General features: G+C 35.3%; 1 protein-coding gene across 1 annotated transcript in view; it reads left to right on the forward strand.

Moving 5' to 3' along the window:
* The window catches only part of LOC144447080 (transient receptor potential cation channel subfamily M member-like 2), a 35,330-nt gene extending 24,463 nt beyond the window's left edge, over positions 1-10,867 (forward strand). The window contains exons 24-33 of the mRNA XM_078136985.1: positions 44-176; positions 1,110-1,269; positions 1,440-1,548; positions 2,196-2,362; positions 2,853-3,049; positions 3,479-3,565; positions 4,015-4,120; positions 4,239-4,382; positions 5,769-5,882; positions 6,761-10,867. Of these exons, the coding sequence (XP_077993111.1) occupies positions 44-176; positions 1,110-1,269; positions 1,440-1,548; positions 2,196-2,362; positions 2,853-3,049; positions 3,479-3,565; positions 4,015-4,120; positions 4,239-4,382; positions 5,769-5,882; positions 6,761-6,877 (1,334 nt within the window). The 3' untranslated portion in view covers positions 6,878-10,867. The remainder of the gene's footprint in view (positions 1-43; positions 177-1,109; positions 1,270-1,439; positions 1,549-2,195; positions 2,363-2,852; positions 3,050-3,478; positions 3,566-4,014; positions 4,121-4,238; positions 4,383-5,768; positions 5,883-6,760) is intronic.
* Positions 10,868-19,961: the final 9,094 nt, after the last annotated feature.

The raw sequence follows: 19,961 nt of genomic DNA on the forward strand, positions 1-19,961 counted from the left end.
TTGCTACATTTGTAAAGATAATTTTGACAATTTGAATTTTCAGAACAAAATCTAACAGTGGATGAACACAAGCAGTTGAGTCTATTTGAAATGATTAACACTGAGAAATATGTTCAGGATAAAGAAAGTCTTGATTTGGCAAACACTGATGAAAGAATACGAGTCACACATCAAAAGTAAGTACAGCATTACCATTCTCCCTGAGAAGGTAAAAAGGGGATACTGAGATTGTAGTAACTACATCTCAATCTTTCTATTTGGGGAAGGGGACAATCTGATTAAAATCTGATGTAGTGTACACATCGCGATTTCTTTTTCGCTGTTACATTTACTATCATTTGTTCTTTCGTGAACACTTGTTACGTACAGCTGATACAATATCATAGGTTTTCATGAGCCACGCGAGAACGCTGAGTGAATTCACTTAACCAGTGGACACACGTAATACGGCAAAACATACGGCTACAGTACTTCAGAGCACAGACAACGGTGACATTATTGTTATTGTTTGGTTTTTCTCTTTCTTTCAATTTTGAACTTTGAGTGTTATATTGTAAGACTGATTCTGGTTGGCTACTCTTAAGTATGAGATTGGGTTCAGGAAAACCTATGGTATTGTGTCAGATGTATGTAACAAAAGAACAAACAATAGTAAACATAACAGCCAAAAAGAAGTTACGATGTGTACATTACATTGGATTTTAATCAGATTGGGGAAGGGGAGTAACTTCTTTTCCTCCAACCACGCATTGTGAGGGAGTTGTCATTAGTGTTGAAAATCCTATTGCAGCCCATTTCACGTCAGTGTTCACTTTGATGCAACCACACAGAAACCACTAAGAAACTTCACATTTTACAATTCAAAATCCTTCAAAATAAAGTACAACGATATGAAATGTCACAATTAACACTGATGGTGTACCATGATTTTATGGAAAATGATTAAAGCCTAAAATGGAGTTTTACAAAATGTTGTAAGTCCTCAGAACATCTTTTAAACTGCAGTTTTTACTCAAGATAAAAGATAGGTCTATGTACAGTAAACATTCAACATTGTGTTTTTTTAAAATAAAAAATAGGGTCTAATTATATATCCATCACATTTACAGAGTGGATGCCATTGTTCACTTTATGGACCAGTGGAAAGACGAACCTGAGGAGGAAGAGGGAGTGGAAGGAGCTAGTGGTAGTGCAGCAGGAGGAGGAGGAGGAGGGGGTGCCCCTATCAATCGAAGACTGGATGGTAGAATGAAGAAATTAGAAGTTCAGGTAAGCAGGATATTGTGTGTCCAAAAACTGTCACTAGAGGGCGCTGTTACCAAGCAAGAATACTAAACATAACAGAAGATGCTATGATTGTCAACGATGTGAGAATATGTGTTAGTGTCATTATATGTATATATAGATGTTGATATAACATGTTTAATTGTATGTTTTAGATGGACAGAACACAGCAAGCTCTAGATTGGATTATTAAAGCTATGATTGAGAATAAAATGGGAGCTAAAAGTGGTCCACCGAAATTGAAAGAGATCAAAGGAAAAGATGGTACGTAAACGTGTTTAAAAGCCAAGGATTCAATCCCAGGTTCTCACATTAGTATTATCTTATCAGTAGAGCTGTGTAGGCAATACATATAATAATTATTTGGTTCTGGGCCAACTTTTTCTATAGCTCTGCCAGACAACTGTAATCATTATCAATATCTGAACTGGGTCTTTAAATAGTTTACAATATACGGTACCATGAATTTCCTATGATATGGTGGCTATGTAATTCTGTGGTATTCAACAATGAATCTTGAACAGCAAAAGATGTTGAATTAAATGGAATGCCACTCCAAATGGCATTTTCATAAACTATGGGTTCTGGAGAGTCATTTTATGTAATTTATTATTTAATGTAATGCAGCATTTTGTTGTACTCCAGAAATGTAAATGATACATTTTCACTGAAGGTAATAGACACTTAGGAGTCATGAATATTCATGGTTCACCTGCTGCATAAACATTTATGCAGACTCCCATGATGCAATGTGTTCCCACAGCAAAGATCTCCAAATTAAGGACAACTTCAACTTGATGTTTCTTTGAAATCACATGTAATGTAGGTGATATAAATCCATCACATAGTTAAGATTAAATTTAGTTCTTCCCAAGAGGAAGCCTGACTCGTAAATCTTTTTTGTTTGACAGAAACCATTGATTATGAAGACTTATCAGATGATGATGATGATACTTTCAAGGTTGCTACAAGTATAGAAGAATTAGGATTAATGTTACACTACAAATCCAGATTAAATCCTTATCCCGGCAGTGTTATCCAGAGATTTAAAGTACCAGATCATCTTGTACACTGGGAGGTAAGATTTCACTACTAGTCTCTCTACTGCAATCATCAAAACTATTCTAGATACCTTTGATGCCCTATAAAGTAGCTGAATACCCTATAGCATAACAGTTTCTGATTGTCAGCTAGTACCAAGTACTGACCAGTATAAGAGAACCGATCCTGTGCTCCATATAGTTTCGTAGCCTACATACCTCTCCCCTCATGACCCACCCAAACCCTGATCCACCCAAACCCATTCTGGGCATTGTCCTAAGGGGAACTATTATAATAAATTTTATCTGTGTCCACCAATCTACATTATGAGCAAATGTCAAGAAGCAAAGTGACATGCATATGCAGACTAAATCCATCCATGAACATACAGAAATAAAGTATGGGGGGGGGGGGGGGAGGAGGTGAAATATGTCCTCACTGAAGACTTACTGTTAGAAGTATATGCAACAATCAGAAAGAGTCCCTGTAACAGTGTAAGAAATCCCTTTTCTGATGTTTATTTTCAGATTGAATTTTCCAATTATTCACCAATGAATTACACAGCATCAGTAGTGCTATCAAATCCTGTATGGGCTGATGAAGACATACTAGCTATGCCTAAAGATACAAGACCACCATTGTACTACAACCAGATGGATAATCAATGTCAAGTCAGTCGTATCAGTTATACTGGTGTTTACACTGTCAAGGATGGTCTTCCACTGTAAGTACTAGAAAGAGCTGGCATATCTGATTGGTTTAATGTGCACTCAGCCATGTTGGTTTTGAAATCTCTTTCCTGATTGGTTTAATGTGTACTCAGCCATGTTGATTTTGAAGTCTCTTTCCTGATTGGTTTAATGTGTAATCAGCCATGATTTTGAAATCTCTTTTCTGATTGGTTTAATGTTAAACCAGCTGTGATATTGAAATCTTGTTTCTGATTGGTTTAATGTGAAACACACTGTAATTTTTTTGAAATCTCATTTGTGATTGGCTGATAATTGTGTAACCAGCCATAATATTGAAATCACTTCTCTGATGACTGAATGTGTAAGATGTTCTGATTTTTTAAATCTCCTCTCTGATTGGCTTAATGTGTAACAGGCAATGCTGATTCTGATACCTTCTTTCTGATTGGTTCATATTTCAGGAACCCTAAAGGTCGTACTGGTATGATTGGCAGGGGTCTTTTAGGTCGATTTGGACCAAACCATGCAGCTGATCCCATTGTTACAAGGTAAGACACAAATCTTGCACTTTGAAAATTACAAATGATGAGAGACCTTTCTGGGAAAGAGCGTCCTCTAGTGGTAACATGTATCATATCCTCGGATTGGTAACTTTATGTTTTTGTGTTTTTAGTTTGCAGACATCATTTGATGTGTTATAGTCTTTGATATGTGATGAAGTCTTTAAAATTTTGTGCCAAATATAGGAAATAACTGTATTATGAGTTTATTTTGTTGCTTTATCCCACCACTAGAGGGTGCTAACCATACCTGTACCTGATTTATGCTAATATCACCAGAAGAAATTACACATACAGCAGAGCTACATGGACAGTGTTCTAGTTCTAACTCATTCATCAACTAAAATAATATTGAAAGATAATATGCCAAAGAAGTCAAAATGACTGTTGACAGTCTTTATTCAAATGTCTAACTCACACTGTGATTTTTTTTTTAGATGGAAAAAGAAATTTGATGGCAGTTGTCTTGAGGAAGATGGCAAGAAAGTATTAGAGTTTGTAGCTATCCAAAGGAAAGACAACCAACAATGGGCAATTCCAGGGGTAAGTGTTCAATTGTTGAGCCCCAAATCAGCATATATGATGGCACCCTGAACCTTGCAAACTTCATCATAACTTTTCAGTTACTGAGTTAGTAACATCTGAATTATTCACATTACAGGGCATGGTTGAACCTGGCCAACTTGTCAGTCAGACTTTGAAGGCTGAGTTTAGTGAGGAAGCTCTAGGAAAACTAGCCAAGTCAGAAGCAGAAATTAAGGAGATATCTGAAAGACTAGATAAGTTCTTTCAGAACGGTATTGAGGTGAGTATTTGCTGTCAGCAGATAAAATAAAGTATGTGCAGATAGCTAGAAAATGTGATGATGGTGATGATAATGACAAAGACAAAGACAGTGATGAAAATGAAAATGACGATGACTAAGATGACAACCATGACGATGACGATGATGATGATGATGATGATGATGATGATGATGATGATGATGAGGATGATGAGGACGAGGACGAGGATGATGATGATGGTGATGATGATGATGATGATGATGATGATGATGATGATGATGATGATGATGATGAGGACGATGATGACGAGGACGAGGATGATGACGACGACTGTGAAGTTGACAACAACAAAAATGATGGATGTTGTGGCATTGATCATGTTGTGGTTGACTTTGTTGTACATAGTAAACATGTCATATCAATCTGTTGACTCAGTCCCAGTTAATACAAGAGTTGATCTTTGGTAACAAATAGAATAACTATCGATATTTGTGCCATGTTTTCTCTTATTTATGTTTGTCATAGAAGTTAACTATACAGGTCAGATCAGGTCAAGTCAGGTCAAGATAGAGTAGAGACAGTGGCTAGGTGTAGGCACAGAGTTTAGTCAGGATTCTAGGTGAGACTAGAATTTATACCAAAGGTTTGCTAGCATGGAGATGTAAAGTCAATAAAGGTCTAGAATATGGAGATATTTAGATTTATAAACAGTTTTAAGATACAGACAATAAAGAGTGTAGAGTGTAAGGTACATAATGTCACTCTGCCCTCACAGGCCTTCTCTATCCATGAAAGGGTGCATATATTTTCCTCAGTTTCCTTGCAAATAGTCTGCATGCCTTTTAAGAAAGTCTGTTGAAAATTTTGTGAAATTTGTATCTCCTTTTACGAATTGATATTTGAACCAATGAAGTGGATATGTAGAAAAAAAAATTCGAAAATGACAAACGTTTTCACAAAAGCCTGTACACTGTTAGTCTAGCTGCTAGACCTCAGGCTTTCTTCTCAACACTCTGTTTCTGATGATGGCACACAATTGAGGGCGAAATGCTGTTCGGGCTGTTGCCTTGACAGTGAGCAGAGAAGCCTGAGGGGTGTAGCAGCAAGACTAGTACACTGTGAGATTTGTCTGAATTGAGGACGCTTATGTGTGAAAGTACAAATCAGAGGGAGTTGTGGGTAAAATATTGTACAGTGACCATGTTAAGATTTGAATGGATATCAAGTCGTATGCAAGGTGGAAGTAGTTGAACACTATCCAGTACTTTTCATATTCAAAGTTGACAAGCATGACACTCAATAATACCAATAGATTGTTATAGACAAGGGTTTACTTCAGCATTGTTAAATATCAAAGACTGACTGTGTCACAGCAAGTCATCTGATATTATTCATTGGTGTTCTAGGTATACAAAGGGTATGTGGACGACCCTAGGAATACAGACAATGCATGGATGGAAACAGTGGCTGTCAACTACCATGATGAAACTAATGAAACTCTAGGACATTTCAAATTACAGGTATGTCATTGTAGCATTTCATATGCTGTATCATAAGGGAGATACTCTTTGAATCATAGTAGTCTACAGGTTTGAAATCTCAGTTTTTCACATGTAGTTTGATACTATACACGATTCAATATGATAGGAGAAACACACGTGGACATTTGACATCACAGGTATGTGGTAACGATGGCAATATCATAATTTATTGCCTGGCTATTAGGGCACTAGTATGTCTATTATGATAGGAGAAACACACATGGACATTTGACATCACAGGTGTGTAGTAACGAGGGCAATATCATAACTTATTGCCTGGTTATTAGGGCACTAGTATGTGTTATTACCCTGAGGGCTGTTATACCACAGCTATTTCCCTGAGGAGTCGAGGGAAAGGATTGCCATAAAACAGCACGAGAGGTAATATGATGTCTACTAGTACCTGAATTAAGGCCATGGCAATAAGTGTTTTATAACACATCACATTCTCAGACATATCTTTCCATAGTCAAAAAAAATCACTGAAAAGACTCCGATGCTACATAACGTCATAACTATTCCCCTATGGAAAATAGAACACGACTAGTGCTTTGCTCTATGCAAATTCAGGTCACTTTAGGTCACTATTCCATACCATGTGACATGAGCTAAGCCAATCACTGAAGGCTGTATGAAAACACTGTGTTATAACATAAAATAACATAACTTATTCTATATTTAAGAATAGCAACTGTTACTAGAGAGACATTCGTTATAATGTTTTTGAAGGAAGCGTATCCAACAGCTAAATTTGATTATAGTAACTGATATTTATTTGGTATATATTAACATGTTTAGTTTTAAATTGTTAAATTTTATACTCACTCACCATTGTGTATGTGTCTTTCCCATGATAGGCTGGTGATGATGCACAGGCTGTAAGATGGCAGAGGATAAGTGGAAAGATGCCATTGTATGCCAGTCATACAGCTATGCTGAAAAGAGTTGCTCAGATTCACGATGCTAACTACTGAAATGTTACCAAAGACATCCAGGGTTGATAGACAGGTGAAGAGAAGAGAATGGCTGAGTGTGTACAGAAACAGGGTTTTATTTGGCATTAAAGAAAACGAATAATTAATGAGGCTGGAACTTTGTAAGAGCAGGGAAGTACAAACATGCTTTGGGTAAAAAACATGAGGCTAGCATTATTGTCCACCTCCTCAAACATTATACCTTATAAACATTGCTGGAATCCATAAAGAGCGCCCTCAACCATTACAACTTTGTAGTAATACTGCGGTGAGTATACATGCTATATATAATCTGAAACAGAATTTACCCACCTTGACACATCATGAAAATAATGATCACACAATTTCTACGTTGACATCAAGACTTCCACTCCACACCCTACACATGCATTACTCGAGGTGGAAGTAGGAATAAGTTGACCTTTTTGTTCTATTTTGACCCTCAAGAATGAGATAAGAAATGCTCTTGCAGGTACTGAGAATCCTTTTGCATACCTAAAAGGACAAAGATGTTATTATTGTGAAATAATACCGAAACCCTAGAAATAAAAACCAAGTTCCTAGTTATTCTCAAGTATATGAATTTCAATAAATTTCAATTGAAATATGATGATTGTAAATATTTATATAATTAAAAGAGTTGTCATTCATATTTTGTATATCCTCTCCATAGGGATCCACAATAATTGATTATTTACAGAAAATTTCAATCTCAAATTTAGTTGTACAGAATATTCCATCCATGTTAGGTTGAACGGTTTAGAGATTTTATCTCACAGCAGTCTCTTTTTTTATGAATGATATTTTTAGGATCGTCAAGATAAACCTTTTGTTTGTGTTGTATCATCTTCCACTTTTAGAAATTTTAATCATGGGAAAAAAATCAAATATGGCTGCCAGTCAACCCAAAGAATGGGTCAAAGTTCATGTTGCCATGGAGCAGCCGTGACAACTGCATGTAGTTGCTATGATACCTGTCTGTACTCCTGCATATGTTTAGTCAGAAGTCATTGAAAAGATGAAAACTGTTATATTTATGTGTTTGTTGTGGTGATGTTTTTTAATATTTATACTCCATGAGATGACACTTGTAATAAATACAAGTTTTTTTGTATTGTCTATTAACAGATATTTGTTTTATTTAGTCAGGATTTTTGCATATTTTTTTCATGTGTATATGTTTCATTTGATTTACGCTAAACTGGAGTATGTTCATTTATATTACATCTGCTTAGGCAGATGCTGACAATATGGCCTTCTCTGGTGGCAGTATGCTACATAAACACCCGTGGGTGCCTTTCTGCGAAAGACTTTTCATATACTTTTATGTTTTCAGTTGGGTTGAAGCACAGTTTGTAAAATATATATTCAAGTAAGGGAAATATGTAATTTAACAAATTCCTTCAAAAAGCCTGCATTGTCACCGTTTTTTGACCCAACTACAGGAGTACAATCCTATGACAATACAAAATAGAAAGTCTCACAGTGATATTACTATAATTCTATTACTGTACTGAGCTTTGTGAGCGCCCTCACTCACGCAAGGACCAACTGCTTTTGTTTTTTACAATGTTTTTTTTTTTAATTGATGTGAATGTCAAATTGTTATTCAATGTAGAGAATTTACAAAGCTTTGTATATTTTACATTGGTTAAAAAATTAGAAGAAAATGAAACAGTTTGATGCATCTACAGAAAGGAAATATTTTTTACTTGATTAATCAGAGTACATACACCATAGAATACAAAAAAAAAGTTGTTTTTAAAATGCATAAAATCAGATACTGTATGTTTTTGTTTGTCATTTTTTTGTTGTGTCAACGTAATCAAGAAGTAGATGAATTCAATGCAATTTTGCATTTGATCTTTTCTTCAAAAATCTGTTGAGAATCTTTTGTACATTTTTCTAAAATGCTAAGGTGACTTAATCAAACATTTATTTAGGATTTAAACTATTTATAGTATTTGGATTGATATTACAGAAAGTAAAACTTTTTCGACAAATCTTAAACAACGACAGAAAACATACTCGCAACCGGGTGAACTTTTGGAAGAAAATGCTGATAAGGGTCTTTGACTCAAAAATGTTTTTTTATAGTGACTGCCCTCTAGTGACAGTGACTCAGGTGAAAGGTCACACAAGAAAACAGCTGTTAAATTGTCTATATTATAGATTGGTGCAAACAGGATCAATACACTACTTTGATTCAAAATATCATAATTGTATTTCATATTCATTATTTAGATATTTGACGTCTTTCCTTCAAGACTATAGAGGGCGGTATAAAGTGAAAAGGTGTGTAGTTTTTGACTAGGTCTGTGAGTAGTGGTTGTATAGTTACTCCACTTAATGATTTTTTACTGAATTGTCTTAAATATTGAGTATTCATATATGTGCCAAGTATAAATACAGAGAAAATGAAGGACATTTCCAAACATTATATAAGTGCAAAGAAGCTATGGTAGTGAGTTCTTCTGATCTCAGCTGTTTACATTTACAAGAAAGTATGGTCCTGAATAGAGACCAAATGAATTATGGTTATGATGATGATAATTAATAGATGTATTAACGCCATATATTTTTATTTTACTGTAAATTCTTTGGGCATAGAAGGTAAACTTTTACAGCCTGTTTCAGATTAGTGTTCACTGCCTCTGTGTAATGCAACCACACAGAAACCAATAACAGACTGCACATTTATGAGATCATAATATCTTGCTACATTTTGTCTAAATAAGCCATTTAAATATACTGCAAGTAGAACTAGATGTAGGCACCAATGTTTGATGTCTGCATGATAGCATACTAAAGTGTAGCATGTGCACTTTCTTATTGGTTTCTGTGCGGTTGTATCAAGCACAGCCAGTGAACACTAACATGAGATGGCTGTACTTTTAACAGTTTTCAAAGGCAATTTTGTAGACCATGTTATACGGTGTATAGATAAAGATTTGTACAGAATAGCCTTGCTAGGAGTATATTTCATAAGTCTTGCTTTGTATATCTCTTTTTCCTATATAATACAATCTCAGACTGAAAAGCTTTCTACCCAGACAAGTCTCGGGGCTATCTGAGTCTTGGGGCTATACTGTCAAGTCAGTTTGTGGAGCCAGATAGCCAAGTCTCTGGGCTATCCGAGTCTTGGGCTATACTGTTAAGCCAGTTTGTTGAGCCAGATAGCCGAGGCTCTGGCTAGTCTAATTCATAGAAAAAATTTATCCAAAACTGCTGCCAATCAACAACCATCAAATCACAAGACAAGGACATTGGATAAAAGGATTTCAAATTCAAACTAAAATTAATTTTAAAAAGACAAAAAGGCAAATTCTGCAGAGATATTTACATCAAGAAAACTGATATACAGTGATGTGTAATTTGAACTGATGTTGGGACAGACAGTTTTTATACATGTACATAAAATTTTACCTGATTGTGATTTGAATTTTGTAAACCTTTCAGTCTCTTGAGCAATCTTTATTCCCCGTAGTTAATTACAAATCAGTATGTTATCACTACTAACACAGACTCAGGGTGTAGATAGGGAGTGCAAAAATTTACAATAAATTTTAGTAAGTATTTGGGGAGATACTAATAAACAAAAGGTAATAGGACATAGGAGCCATCATTCTGATCTAATTTGTGTGAAAATGTATATATTGCTGATATTACTAATAACAAATCTTTAGGACATTGTACTTAAATTTTGAAGTAAAAAATATAACATAAAAAATTAAAATCACCAATCATCTCGATGTATAGGGGAAGATTATATAAATAATTCTGTGAGAGATCTAAAGATGCCAAACAAAATAATATTGATGGATAGTTTAGATGTAAAGTTATCAAGAAGGTTGCATTGTATACATTTTGAAATGACATTTTGTGATTTAAGACTTCATTTTTGATATGTATATATATATATATATATTATGGTAAAAGTTTGATGTTGTGTATTTCATGCGTTCTTTTATTTTAATGTTTTACAAAGAGAGGAGGCCGCTTGCTATGTTTACTTGTAGTATGATGTATAATATGTATATATATATGTGTGTGTATTATAATGTATTATGACTAGATTTACATAATAAAGGATATGATGTAGAAAGTATACATATAATCTTGAAATGTATATTTGTTTCATTTCAAATTATTACTCTAGAGGGCTTCCAAAATGGCTTCTGTGTGTGTGTGTGTGTGTGTGTGTGTGTGTGTGTGTGTGTCTGTGTGTGTGTGTGCATTGTATGTGTACGTACGTACGTACGTACGTACGTACGTACGTACGTATGTATGTATGTATGTATGTATGTATGTATGTATGTATGTATGTATGCATGTATGTATGTATGTATGTATGTGTGTGTATGTATATGTGTGTGTGTATGTATGTATGTATGCATGTATGCATGTATGTATGTATGTATGTATGTGTGTGTGTATGTATGTATGTATGTATGTATGCATGTATGTATGTATGTATGTATGTATGTGTGTGTATGTATGTATATGTGTGTATGTATGTATGTATGTATGTATGTATGTATGCATGTATGCATGTATGTGTGTGTGTGTATGTATGTATGTATGTATGTATGTATGTATGTATGTATGTATGTATGTATGTATGTATGTATGTATGTATGGTACACACCGGATGTCTTGCTATCACAGTAATCAGTTTAATGTCAAATTAATGTAATCTGTAACAGACTGGAGTGCACCATACAATGCAATTACCATGCAAGATTCCCGGCCAAGATCGTTAAAGGCCTAGTCCAGATTGGGATTAAAATCTGGGTCTGAAAAACAATTGTTTGGCAGACCTATAGAGTAGAGAAAAAGTTGCTCCTGAACAAACGAATGGACCCATAAAATCCCGGTATTATTATTATTATTATTCTTTATTTCAGGCCAGCGGCCCATACAAATAAAAAGAAAAGAAAAAGCACTAAAATGTAACACTGAAGTGAAAACCTTCCATAAATTAAAGTCTAAAAAGTACAAAAAGCACTAATAAAGAATCGACCTAAAGTGTTTCCAAAAGTTAGAATGGAAATAGGAATCAGAATGTACACAACTGTAAATAACAGTATTCTTGCTGTCCATTAAACGTTCACAAAATGTAAATAACAACTTACGTTGCAATGAAGTAAAATTGAGGATATTCCTAATTACAAAATTATGACTGATACTAACATCACGTTTAAGATCAAAAATCAAACGCAATGCATTATGATAGGCCACTTTCAAGGTGGATATCTGTTTAGTGCTATAGTTACACCACACGTTAATACAATACATACTATACAGGAAACTTTTAAAAAGGGTACATTTCACATTTTGAGAGCAATGACGGAAGTTACGTGCGATCAAATTGGCTCGAGCATATACACAACGAAGCTGATATGATACAAGACCCCAGGATGGAATCCCTGGCCTTTAAACATCAGTATAGTATAACGTTTATCAGCACAAAACTGACACTGTCACAAGCAGCCGTCACACATTTCAGATAAAATATGGGGAAAATTAAAGTGGTCAGTATGTTGCCAGTAGAAGTGATAAATTAGAATTAAGTTTTAATGAGTATGGTTACGTAACAAGGGGAGGAATAATTGATTACTATACAAAGTGTAATATTGATGAGATGCGAGTTACGTAATACTATCTAATTAAAGTTGTTATGAATATATTATGTATGCTGTGACAATGGTATTCGACAGAAGTTATGATAATCAATTTTACATGGTTTGTTCGACAGAAGTTGTGATAATCAATTTCGTGAAGGGTCCTTGGTTTGTTCGACAGAAGTTATGATAATGAATTTTACACTTTTGTTCGACAGAAGTTACGGTATTGTATTTTTTTTTTTTGGGTTTTGCCAACAGAAGTTATGGTAATCAATTGTACACGGTTTTGTTTGACAGAAGTTATGATATCAATTTAGCACTGTTTTGTTCGACAGAAGTTATGGTATTGTATATTTCATTGTTATGTTGGTTTTGCCAACAGAAGTTATGGTAATAATTTTTCACGTGGTTTTGTTTGACACAAATTGGAATATTGTATGTTTCTTTGTCAGTTTTGCCAACATGTGGTTTTTGTTAGACAAGTTGTGATATTGTTGTTTTTTCTTTCATTTTCAGTTTTTTCCCTCGAAATTATGTAATCACTTTCTGCATGGTTTTATTCGACACAAATTATATTAATATTTCTTGGCTTAAAATAGTAATGGGGATGAGAAATTTTGAATAATAAAACATCTTTACTATATTCTTTTTTTTAAAAAACAACGCGAAACAGCTTACAAGTCTTTAACTGGTTTATAATCGCAAAAAATAAATTAAAAAAAATATGTGTTCGAACTTTTTAACGCGGGTACTTACCTAAAGTGATTTGGGTAAACACAAATTCAAACAATAACAAACTTTTTACACACTTTATTTATTTATTTATTTTAAAGCTGTTTTGAGTTACAAACACAAACTTGTACAAATCAGACAAATCTATTGTTTCATATTGTTTCTTTGAAGTAGGAAACTAATATTAAATCCAAGATAAATACCAAACTTGTCATCCATATCATTACTGTAATAAAGAGTAAGGTTGTTGAATTAGTCTTGTCTTTTCAGAAAACTCAACGCGCAGCCAAACCCCGGGAGCCAAACAGCCCACAGCGATAGTATTCAGCCACAGATGTGTACTGTGACGTAGGGAAGGGTAAATAATTTGGCAACGAGGTCGGTCGTATGGTTCTACAAAAAAACCTGTAATACATACTTGAGTCTGATTGCCAATAACCTTAATAGTCATTATTACTAGTAAAGTCGGAATATGCGTAAGTAAGAAATTAATCTTGACACACATTGGTGCTAGCCTAGTCCTGCTTGCATACGGAGTAATCCGGGACTCGATTCTGACAATTGTCCCTCCATTCTTAGGGTTGTGTCAGTAATATAGACCAGGTCTGCAAGCAGGACAAGTACTAGCACTACTATAGTATGGTAGTCTGCTTTCCCGATCTTAGCAAAACCAAAGGTTTTTGGGTGTGTTTTTAAACTGCAATATTAAAAAAAAATGTGAACACATTAAAAATCCAATCACCCCGGGTCCATCACCACCCCGCCACTCAATGCCATTTTGACCACAGAAGCTCCCCAGGGACACACCAGCTGCAAGGTCGGGTTTTAGGTCAGCGCCCTCATGCGGCAAAAATAAAGTTTGGGCATTTCAAACCGATAGTGAAAGTACATGAGTAAAGGTATAGATTTCTCTCCCTCTCTCTGTGTTTTTTTTTATTTCTGATATACGGGTATTTGCTGGTAGCAAGTGCATTTTAAACTTTGTAATATTTACTTTGTCAATGATAATATTCTCGACCTTTACTTATATTTGCACCGTGCGCTGGAGAGCTGTTCTATAGTACTATGGATCAAAATTCGTGTACGTAGCTCTTGAATTCTGCGTCAATGAATGATTTAGGGTAACATCATACCAGGGTAACTACCTCACAATTACAAACATCACAAATGTACCTGGTACGATGTTAACATACAATAAATAGAGCGTTTATTGAAGCAAATTCTTTTCAAATGTTCATAGAGATAAATAAAATGTTGGTAATATAATTTCTACAACACACCCAGCCGATCCTCATCGCACAAGTGAGAGAATATTTGCCTGTAAAATACATGTATGCTTACCTGTATAAAAGTCGCAGTGCTAGACGATCACTGTGTGATACAAGTGAGATGTGATTTTAGGGGTACACCATTTTATATCGAGGGGGCTTGAGGACTTTCGGGGGTGGGGGATTCACAGGCCAAAAATATTTTATAAAATTGTTCACAATCCTAAGGCAATCCTAATAAACGCTGTGATGCAAGTATGGAAACTAGCTCAAATTGTCAAATTCCCAGGTACACGTGTCTTTGTCGTTGTGATGTTGATCTTGGGTGATTTTCTTGATTTCTAGTTGCCCATGGACAAAAATATCCTGGTGACCGACATAAAATTGTTTTTAGGTCCTAATCTTCCAATATAACAATATCGTACATGTACATATGACATTACACAAATCTTTATTCCTGGGATTCGATTACCTATAGTAAAGGCGTGCCTCACAGACATTGACACACACAATGTCAACTATTATAAATGCTAAGCTAATAAGATATTGGATTTACAACAAAATGTTTTTTTTAATAGTGTTCTGAGATTAAAACAACCCGCATGCAAGTGTTAAAACTGCACTTGGTGCAAGTACAGTTAATTTTTCTTTGAGACAACCAACAATATATTCACTGAAAACGGATAAAATAAGAGTAAGTAGACATTGTACATGTTAATTAGGCGTTCATTTATTACATACTCGTATGTAATGCAGTAACAGGTTGAAATCGTGATGATGATGATGATGTTAGGGGCGCTAATTTTAGGATACAGACCCAAAAAATCAACTCGAGTGGATTTATTGTACCAAATTACTGTGTACTGCTACACAAATGTGTTTACCCAATGATTCAATACTGTTCAGGGTGTGAAATATTACGAGTTACAGTCATTACATCTAACAAAAGAGTTTCAAAAAGATTTCCCAGTTGAGTTGCAGCTAGTGCAGTTTTAATATACATGTCAAGATCGATCGGTGGTATACCGACAACAGCTGCGTTACGTCATCACGGTTACGTCACTATACTGATTGACGGGGTGAGTTAACACTGTCATGTGAAATGCTAGAAGTTTGACAATGAATACAAATAAACAAAACTACATTGCTGTTATCTATTACTACAGTAACTGTATTCATAGCCAACCTACATATGGTTTGTTCCCACGAAATACTTTCCTACAGTTATGGCCATGTGGTAATGTTCAATAAAACACCTGTTCGTGGCATGCATAACATCATGTTTGTATTGACGAATTTCTCACTTTCATCTTTCTTTGATAAAAACCAATGTTTGTCAAATTTCATGATTATTGGTAAATCACTGGCATTACATATTTCACCTATTATTGGTAAATCACTGGCATTACATATTTCACTTACTAATGGAATGGGATCACGTTGGGAAATGTTACTTTGGCTTTCGTCATCAAAGGGAGAGGGTGAGAAATTCAAAACTGATGTTAAAACTTTAAAACAAAAACACAAAAATCCACTAGCATCCATCCATCCATCCATCCATCCATCCATCCATCCATGCGCGATTATCTATCCATCCATCCATCTATCTATCCATCCATCCAGCCATCAATCAATCAATCAATCAACCAATCAATCAATCAATCAATCGATTCATTCATTCATTCAGCCAGCCAGTCAGACAGTCAGACAGTCAGTCAGTCAGTCAGTCAGTCAGCCAGCCAGCCAGCCAGCCATTCCCCTTCCACCTGTCTGTCTGTCTGTCTGTCTGTCTGTCTGTCTGTCTGTCTGTCTGTCTGTCTGTCTGTCTGTCTGTCTGTCTGTCTGTCTGTCTGTCTGTCTGTCTGTCTGTCTGTCTGTCTGACTGCCTGCCTGCCTGCCTGCCTGCCTGCCTGCCTGCCTGCCTGCCTGCCTGCCTGCCTGCCTGCCTGCCTGCCTGCCTGCATGCCTGCCTGCCTGCATGCATGCATGCATGCATGCATGCATGCATGTATGCATGCATGCATGCATGCATGTATGTATGTATGCATGCATGTATGTATGTATGTATGTATGTATGTATGTATGTATGTATGTATGTATGTATGTATGTATGTATGTATGTATGTATGTATGTATGTATGTACATGTATATGACACACTTCTACCCGTCTACAAAGAATGGTAATCCAATGTTTACCGTGGCTGTACTACTAGTATGCTGTAAACTAATGCTTCAACCTAGTATGGTGTAATCCATACCCATATAGTTCACGGTAGGCTAACGTTGACATCATTTACATCACCATTACACAAATCGATCATTGAAAAATTAATACCCTTAACAACAAATTAATTTATATGCCATTCATATCAATACACTAATGAAATTCGTATGCCAGTCGAGTGTAACGTTTTGTTATTAATCATTGGACCTATCGAGTGTAAACATTCAACAATGTGCTGATAATAATGCTACCGTTAAAACATACAACTGTATTAAATTACAAAGAAGAAAAAAACCTGTTTTTATCAAACCATGGTGTGTAATATATAAGTCTGCTGTTCCAATATGCTATGCCAAGTGTTATTAATCCAATTCATATGTTTACTTTCCCTGGTTGTAACAGGTCCACGTGTGATTAAAAGAAATTGACAGAAAAAAAGATGATGCATATATCCGTTATGACTAATGATAGCTTCTTCCCTCCCTGCTCTCACTGGCTCTGTATGTATGTATGTATGTATGTATGTATGTATGTATGTATGTATGTATGTATGTATGTATGTATGTATGTATGTATGTATGTATGTATGTATGTATGTATGTATGTATGTATGTATGTATGTATGTATGTATGTATGTATGTATGTATGTATGTATGTATGTATGTATGTATGTATGTATGTATGTATGTATGTATGTATGTATGTATGTATGTATGTATGTATGTATGTATGTATGTATGTATGTATGTATGTATGTATGTATGTCTGTCTGCCTCTCTTTTCCTTTCTCTAAAATTTATATCTCGATCTCACTGTCTTCATCTGTCTGCATCTCTCTCCTTCTCTCACTCACTCACTCACTCACTCACTCACTCACTCACTCACTCACTCACTCACTCACTCACTCACTCACTCACTCACTCACTCACTCACTCACTCACCCACTCATTCACTCACTCACTCTATCTATCCACCCATCCACCCAACCCACCCACCCAACCACCCAACCACCCACCCACCCAACCAACCAACCATCCATCCATCTAGCTAACTAGCTATATCCATCTCCCTTACAGGCGTCTATGCATCATCTCATTCCATGTTCATCTTAAAGAATCTGATATGCAAAAACGTAATTGACAGCTTAAACACAACCGATAGCTATTGTCATAGTGTGTAGTCGCTGAACTGGTGACAGGAGATGGGAATTAGACAGTGCGCATGCGTAGTAATCCTTTGACGACGGAACGACAATCCTACTAAACTATATTCATAATTGTTAATCAAAATAGCTACAATTAATAACAAAAGAAATATGCAAATGGTGTTGATATCTGTATTAGAGAGTTATGGGTATTTATAGTCACGTGTTACTTGCATATGTGATCACTAAAACTGTAACGATATGTATGTATATACACTACTGTATAGTCCTCGGTACAGTATCGTAGGCAAGTTTAAATAATGTTCAAACAGCGCAAATTAACAAAAATGTTGGGTGTTTTATTCTCTGCTAACTGTCATTTAACATCCTGGTGTTAGTAATTTTTGTTTCATTATGGCACTTCTTTGTTTTTCTTTTTCGAGATCTTCATCATGTTCATATTCTCCATTTTCCCTTGTACCTGTTGAGCTTGGTATCCTAGTTCTCATCATAGATCATTTCGTTAAAGTTGTTGTCTGTAACCGTACAATGTATGACTTTCAGATTATTCTTACCCTGCCCCATATCTTTATCCCCATTCTCAAACATAAACTTGTTATATTTTCCATCATTATTTCGATTTGTCCGCGATGTTTCAAGACTTGAGATCTTTGCCTTATTTGTTCATGTGAAAGAGGATTCAAGATATACATTTACGAGAGAGAGAGAGAGAGAGAGAGAGAGAGAGAGAGAGAGAGAGAGAGAGAGAGAGAGAGAGAGAGAGAGAGAGAGAGAGAGAGAGAGAGAGAGAGAGAGAGAGAGAGAGAGAGAGAGAGAGAGAGAGAGAGAGATATCCATTCTAACAGGTCACTGTAACAATGCATCAAACTGTAAGGTTTTCTTGCAATCAATGCGTTTATAACAGTGTAATTCATATGAATAATTAATTTCTATTTTTTATCCTCTGTCACAGTATTAGCGTTACATAATATACTATCTCCGTTTCACTGTCGCAGCTGAAATAAAAGAGGGACACTCGACGGATTTATCGATAATGGTTTCGGTAAAATTGAAACAATTAAACATATTTAGACATATTTGTAAAATACGCGACTTTAATAGATTGATACTTCCATAGACTCATTCTTCTTATACCTGATAAAAAATAATGTTTCCAATGACCAGATCAACCCTAAATAATGTTTACATTCAAAAGATGAAACGGTGAGAATTTACTTCTATTTCCGTGTGAATTTTCTTGCCAAAGTGTCAGTTTTTATCAAAAATCTTAATCCAGAAAAATAAGGTCTTTCAAGACTTCAAGTCCAATCATACAGCACAATCTGTATATTGTGTTTAACAGTATACTTCACATACAATTGTCTTCATTTACTTCTTTTACATCTCCTTAAACTATCATAGAAGTATTGTAATCAACGAGTATCTTGTCTTAGGATTCAAGCAACTTCTCAACAGCAAAATAAAATAAAATAAATAACATAAAATTCAGACCTACTTACCTTGTTTTTTGAAGTCATGCTATCGGAAACAGACATTTTTATATTTTTGCCGAATACCAAAATCACACATCTAAAAAGAAAACTCGAGCATGGATAAACTAGCTAGAATTTGTACATCTTAAAAAATGTACATTTCATCGAGACATCTGATTTACACACGTACCTCGAGTGTATACATATTTCTAAGGAATACATACCAGAAATGTAATGACACTTTTACGGAGTCAAAAATTCATCAGTTTCACACACCTGTGAAAACTTTATAAATAGAATTTGTATGACTTGAAAGAATGTATATTTCATTGTGACACTGACAGAAGATTTCAACGTACCTAAACGTGTCGCGTTATCATCCTCGTTTCTGTTTTGGCGGGAAGTGTCTAAACATGATAAATTACACTGTCTGACACCACTTACCACGAGTAAACGCGCTAAACGTCAAGAAATCCCCTTAAGGACTCACCGTGACATCGGCAGTAATCTTTCATTTCTCCTGTCAACCTTAACGTAATACGATCCCCGCCTCTAAAAAAATGACCCTCAATATCAATTCACCGAAATTTTCAC

This window comes from Glandiceps talaboti, chromosome 16 (genome assembly GCF_964340395.1).
Source record: "Glandiceps talaboti chromosome 16, keGlaTala1.1, whole genome shotgun sequence".
Lineage (NCBI taxonomy): Eukaryota > Metazoa > Hemichordata > Enteropneusta > Spengelidae > Glandiceps > Glandiceps talaboti.